Here is a 7,106-nt window from a genome sequence, read left to right on the forward strand (position 1 = left end):
CCCTACAGAAATAAGCCAGCATCATAGTCTTGGCACTTCTGCACAATTCATTCAACAGAAGCTGTTATGAAGAGAAAGCACAGGCAGACAAACCTGGGTATTTTCTTCCACATTAAAATCCCAGAGAAGCCAAGAGAAACCTCCACATGTTTTTAAGACAAGTTATTTTTCCTTGGAGCACTTCCTGCAGGGCAATAATTCTTTGACTGTTACTCAAAAGCGGACTTGGCCAGTCACTAGTGGCCCAGAAGAGCTGTGAAATTTAAAGGCAATGCAGGATGTTAAAAATCTTCCTAGCAGATGGAAGACAGACTCATGAGGACAAGCACATTAATTTTTATTTTCAAGCTGGAAAGAAAATTACTTGGCACTGTGACAGCCCTCAACACTTGTGACTGGATTGAAAAATACACAATCTTCAAGACCAGAGCAACAAGCACATACTGAGTGATTGTAAGAGAGTAAAGTAACAACTTCAGCTGGCAAAGGGCAAATGTTGAAAGGGAATTCATTGCCTGGCTGAGTACACCATCACCTGACCCCACAAAGCAGCCTGTGCTAGAACACTTCAGTTTTATCACTTCAGTTTACTAAATGAGTACAGACTGTCAGACATCTGTAAATGCAACTACCTACTAACTATGAAAACTAAGACACTAAGGAGTTTTAAGGTGCATAAACTGCTTCCTTATGTCTAACAGCTGACCTCACACTGATGCAGTTCCACAAATGGATCTCAGCTTCCTAAGCAAACTGTCACACACAGTCCTTACATTCTTCTGTCTGTGCTAAATCACCACTTGTCAGTGGGTGGCATCCATCCCTCCAGTACAGCCAGGCTCCCAAAGTTATTTTTGACCTACACAAGGTACACCTTGAGTCTTATCAGCCAGAAGTTTTCCCACTGATTGTCAAAGGGCCAAGCTAACAGTGTGCTCAGCCCAACAGTGAGCAGTACAATAACAACAGCATTTATCTGTTCGAGTTGCCAGCCAAAGGGAAACTTGATGAATAAGTGTTCAGCATGTAAAGAACAAAGACTTCTATCCAAGCTGTCTAGACTATGTGGCACCAAAGGAAGCCACCAAAATCCTTTATTTGCCTGATACAACAGCAAATATTCCTTCTACCTCCCAAAGCAGAAGCTCTACCCCGAGTAGATCAAAGAACAGAGCTACCCCAAAGCTAAGGGGCCATCTCAAGTCTAGATGACAAAGTCCATCTCACAGTCCACTTAGTGTCTGTTTTCCTAAGTTTATTAAAACGTACCAAAGCACTTTTCTGTGTAGATGCCTAAAGTAACAACCAGGAGAAGGAACTTAAGCACAGTTTATCTGTAGTCTGCCCTTAAACCAGTAGCCTTCCATTTGGAATGAGTACCTAGAGTCAGCAACTGCCATAAACCATAACTGTACCCATATATAAGGAAACAGAACACAAAAGAAACAGCCAACACAAGCCTTGGCTGCAAGCAATCTGCACTGAAAGTACTTCCCATAACACACAACTACAAAAGCCACAAAGAAAACCAACACATTGTCCTGTCAGGGCCATCATCCTGAAGGTTTGAGTACAGGAGCCATCTTCAGGCTCTATCACCAAAAGGAGTATGTAGTGACATACAAAATAACTACTCCTTCAGACCTTTACACCACGCTGCACTTTAAATTCTGAAGTACCATAAAGCAAAACAAAAATGAAAGCTTTGATGCATTTTAACTGTACTTTAGATGCTTGTATTAAACTTAACCAGTCGAGTTAGAAGTTACAGTCTAAGGAGAGCAAGCAGCTGAGTTTGTCATTTGAGTTTGCACTTGCCATTGCCCAGATCTACTGAGAGAGAGTTTGTGCAGAATAGAAGGGTTATAATTCTAGTAATTGACTTACATTGTCTGTTGCCCAGTCAGACCTTCCTAGCTGTATGGTTTATGAAAAAGTAATGAACTGACAGTCTAAGGACTAAGTTCCTCAATGACATAAGCAGTTAGGCTAAGACCACTAAGTCTCAGGCTAAGCCTAAGCATGTAATTAAGTCTATCTTACATCCTTTGAAACTCCCAACATTAGCAGTATTTCAAGCAGGTCTCACTCCAGAACCACCTTGCAATGTTCTGGATTACTTTTTAAAAACAGTATTTTAACAGTATGGATTTTTGAACACTCCAGAGAGCTTTTCATTTTAAGAATTATAATTTCTACCATCATTTGCTGTAAGACACTGTCTTCCACATACACCAGCTTATAGGAAGCTGTTTTATTGCTCGCTGGTACCCATATATAGCTCTTGGTTTCCTTCCAGCAGTAAAACAAGTGAACAGAAAGGGGCTGCAGCAGCTATTTTGTTTCCTTTTTCCCCACTCTATCCTTGCAGCTGTGATTACATGACACCTTCAGAGCAGACCTGATCACACAACTAGATTTGTTTAGTATCCAGCTTCAAAGACACCTGGAATAAAGTGTTTCAGAGACATGATATTCAAAGAGCAGACTTACATGGTCATTTTCAATGTTTTGCAGAAGTCTTGGGTCATCAAATTCACATGATTCACTGGTGGAAGGAGGTAGCTGGCTGCAGAGCAAGACAAGCATATTCAAACATAACAGTAGCAACATTTCCAATCTTACTACTTCATTTATTTTGTTGGGAAACAAAGGAAAAACCAAGTAAGAGTCCACGGTCCTTGGAAGTATTGAGAAAAGATCAAATGAGTAATGCACAAAGTGATGAAAATGAGCAGTTGCTTCTTCAGAACTTCAGCAAGTAATCCAAAATGGTTATGCTTGAAAATGTAAGTGAAAAGATTCAAGTGTCAACACACTTCTGTTAATTCTACTTGAAATACATGGATTTCAAGTGACTATTTTTCCAGACAGGCAAAAGATCAGTATGCCTAAGCTCTCTCTAGTCAGCCAGTTCTGCTTCAAGTTGATCCCCAAAAGATTGAGTACCACAAATTAGTACATGGAAGAGACTCCTCCACAGAACTGACTAGAATAAGGACAGAAAATACATCAACGAAGGAAACAGCAACTACTGGAAAAAAGAGGAGCACCACAGAAATCAAATCTCAGCCAAAGTAGCAACCTACTGCCACACTGTATCACCTTCTGAAAAGGTGATCACAGAAACAAGATGGACCACTGGAGAAGCCTAACTTAGTTCATCAGAAAGTGGCTAACAGCAGTCAGGTTCTGTGGGAACTCACTTCTTAACCTGTATTTGTCAAAACCACAACAGCCCTCTCTGGCTCTTGCCCATCTTCCTACTAATCTGAACACCCTAGAGCAACACCCATGTAACACTTGTAGGTTTTCACTCCTTTCCGTAGAATGGGACAGAACCATCACCTCTATTAATTAAATGCCTGAATAAAGGAGAGGTTCTGTTGACATGAGACACCTCCATATCAAGCTCTTTTCCAGCTTAATCATTAAAGCACAGCATTTAATAAATAAGTTCCCTTTCTTTTCCTTGTCAGGTTTGAACTTTGTGATTGCCAAGAGTAACATTCAGTCTTCCAGCTAGAGGTGAGGTAAAGGAGGTTACTTGTAGCTTGCAACTTGGTTGCCTGCAGTTATAAATAAGCACTACATTAGCATGCATCCTAGCCACCCCAGCAACTGCCTATCCCTCTAACCCCCCTCATCTACCATCTCCCTATGCAGAAGATCCACCCACCAGCTCTGCATTAGACTCCTGCTGGAAGAGTATTTTACTCAAACACATTGCTCCCTTGGGCTTCTTCCAGTTCCAAACTGGAAAGCAGTGTTTATGTTTTCCTCATTCTGCTATACAGAATATAAGCATCTTAAATACATATTTACCTGAAGTCTTCTGACGAACGCTCTCTTTCTAGCTCAGGAAAGTGGCTGAGGGGCAAAAAAACGCAACAAAACAAAATTTATTCCACTTTGCAAACCAAAAAATAGGTATAAAGAGCAATGAGTCACACATACAAACATATGCTGAAGCCATGGGTTCAGCTGTTCACACATTTGAACTAAGTTCTCTGCCTTCTGAGGTATCTAATTTAGCTATCATGAAACTCAAAGCTTACTTGCACAGAGATCTTAAGACTACCTATTTAAAAATAAGCAAAGCCTAAGATTTAGCATTAAAGACTCAAAAGGCCAAGTGCTATGAAACACTGTCTTGCCTCAGAGGGATCCTCTGGACAGAAACAGAACAGAAACAATAGGGGGATATCCCTCCCATGCAGGGAATATTACAATATACAACTACATTTACAGCTACATGGTTGTCAAGAAATTCTGCTTCACGTGAAGTAATTGAAACCTGGCTTGACAATTGCTACCCTTAAGTTGCACCTTCTTTCTCTCTGAAAAGGCCAAAGGTTCTTTAGCACTCCTGCTTCAGTTTAATCATGATTAGCTAAGTTAGGAAGCATGCAATTATTTCTCTTTACTTGATCTGAAGTACTCACCAGTCTGCATATCATAATTTGTGTTGCACAACATGAAAATGAAAGCTATTAATTGAAACCACAATATACTAAAATACAAATCAAAGAACAGAACTGTTCTAATCCTGTCTTGATAATAGAAATATGTACCATTAATAAGCACATATTAAGCTACAGAGTTTTTAAGAGTCATACCTACCCATATGTCACTCCAGCAATACTACATTTCTTAAAGGTCATGATATTGCATGTTAGAGTACCTGTTTTATCAGAAAACAGGTATTTTACCTGAAAGAAAAAAAGTGTGATTTTCAACCTGCAAAGTAACAACTGTCAAAGTGGAAAACTGATTCAATATAATGAAAATTCTGAGAGGCATATGGCTCAAGTGTTACAGTATTGGCCAGCGCAGGTTTGTTACAGCTTGTCTTACAACAGCTACAGGAAAATAATCAGGTAAGTTATTTAAGAGCATTATTTTCTCTTTATTCCTAAATGCAGGAAGGCCCAAATAGAAGTATCAATTGCCAAGGCTCCAGTGTGGTCAATACAGAGGTACTTGCTTGTGCTAGCGGAACATTCACCAAATCTTTAAATGTACTAATCGCAAACAGCAAGACTGGAAATTAAAATACAGAATTTTAAGATTGTTAAAGCAGCATTGGAATTTAGCACATTGAGTAAATTGTGTTCCAGAGATCACCAGGAATCTGTTGGGAGGCTTTTTCCATATAAACAGCACGGTGCAAGGCATATCCTAGAGTAAGTCTGACCAGTATTCTCTAGGCAAACACACCCTTTTTTCTGGCATCCAGCTGAACAGTCCTGAAGTGCAAGATGCACCACCACAGTCAGCACTGCCCAACGTAATCATCCCCAAAAGAAACCAGTGACTTTCAGCTAGAACTTGGAGATGACCCAAACACAGCAACACGACTTCTTGGAGCACTGGTAGACTTACAAATCCCACCTTCAGTAGGCCACAACAGACCAGTATTAATTACAAGTTAAATTCCACACTGTTTTACCTCTCTACCAGGTTTAAACCAGGAAGAGGCAGGAAGAAACTGTGATAGCACAGGAGTCAGCCAGCCAATTTAGAGACAAGAATATTTTGCCTAGATCTGGTAAAAAAGCTTTTCTTCAATATTTGTCATTCAGTTCAAGACAGAGCACTACATTACTAGGTAAGTGATCCTTTAGCTGTGCACTACATTGCTTCCAAATACAGCACTGATTTTAAACTCACACAGGCTGAACTTTCAAACTGAATACCTAGACATTTGTAGAACTTGAAGACACTCATTAACAATTTCAGCATATAACAGAATCCTAAAATGCACCTGGGGGCAAGTAATTAAACTAATCAATCCAGAAACTCAGTCTAGTTACAGAGAATCACTAGCAAGCTCCTTCTGAAAACAACATGCAGGCTTATTATTTACATCACTCCACATAATATAGCTCACTTCAGACAAAAACACTGCTATAATTTGGAGGTTTATAACTTCACATGAAAGCAATCCAAACACAAATCAGACTTTAATAATGCTAAGGAAAAGGCCAGTTGTATTAAGTGAAAAGAATATTGTCCACCATCTTGCCAAACAACACAATAATTATGTACTTCATATACACAAACATTGCCTCCAACTCTAAATTCACATAAATTATGAAGTTCATGTGGTTCAGTTACATACTTATGACTTGGGTGGTTAAGGAAAAAAGCTAAGATTTCTAGTGGTACTACAAAATTCCAACAGTAAAGTTGTGTTTTCTAGTAACCTTTTTACAGGAAGCCCTTCTGTTTTGAAAAAAATCCGATTTACAGAATTTATAACAAATCTCTTAAAACTACAAGATAACATACAACTATCTTTATCTGAAAGGAAAATGAAAAAGCTCAGAAGAACACAACCTAAATTTGGAACATAACTGAATTTTTTTACTTGCATTTCCCGTGAGGTGGTCAGAAACATGAAGAACTAAGAACAGAGAGGCTGAGGCTCTTGGCCTACTCTTCAGCCAAGCTGAGTCCTGTACATTCTGTCCTGCTCAGTCACAACCACAGAGCATCTCTTCAACACACTTGAGGAAACAGTCAGTTTAGAGTGAACACAAGAAATAAAGATTAAATTCCCAGGCTTAAAGTTGCCCACACCACAGGATAAAAGTTAGGGTCTCATTATTTTACTTAGAAGAACTAGACTAACGAAAGTAAAGAAGTTCCATTAACCTGAGTCACAGAGCAATGGAATAAATCAGGTTTGTACAGCATGCTCTCATATCTTTAACTTTCACAGAACATAAACATGACACTTACGAAAATGTTGTCTTACCTGCCCAAGCTCCTCATTAAGGTTTGAGGTCCTGGCCATTGCAGGTGTATCTGTTTCAGGATAATACATATCTATGTCCTGAAATGACAACAAAGTTAGACCTATGCTACCCACTGAAGTCTCCAGTCTTCTTTTAGTCAGCTCCAACTTGGCTTGATTGGTTTAACTCCACTGGGGGAGGTTCTGAAGGCCTGAGAGGTAAAAAGCATCCCAGGCTGAACAAGGGTGCCTCCCTTCCAAAGTTTATCTCATTACTACATGTACAGGAAAAAAAGCAGATTCAATCAGAGGTAATTATCATTTTTTTCATTGCATCTCAAAGTTAAGAATTTAGTACAGCAGG

General features: G+C 39.4%; 1 protein-coding gene across 1 annotated transcript in view; it reads right to left on the minus strand.

Moving 5' to 3' along the window:
* ATP8A2 (ATPase, aminophospholipid transporter, class I, type 8A, member 2) overlaps positions 1–7,106 on the minus strand; it is a 270,225-nt gene that overhangs the window by 250,329 nt on the left and 12,790 nt on the right. The window contains exons 7-10 of the mRNA XM_010005627.1: positions 6,764–6,841; positions 4,624–4,712; positions 3,826–3,870; positions 2,494–2,569 (exon numbers count right to left, since the gene is read on the minus strand). Coding sequence (XP_010003929.1) covers positions 2,494–2,569; positions 3,826–3,870; positions 4,624–4,712; positions 6,764–6,841 — 288 coding nt within the window. The remainder of the gene's footprint in view (positions 1–2,493; positions 2,570–3,825; positions 3,871–4,623; positions 4,713–6,763; positions 6,842–7,106) is intronic.

Source organism: Chaetura pelagica, unplaced genomic scaffold, assembly GCF_000747805.2.
Source record: "Chaetura pelagica isolate M959 unplaced genomic scaffold, ChaPel_1.0 scaffold269, whole genome shotgun sequence".
Lineage (NCBI taxonomy): Eukaryota > Metazoa > Chordata > Aves > Apodiformes > Apodidae > Chaetura > Chaetura pelagica.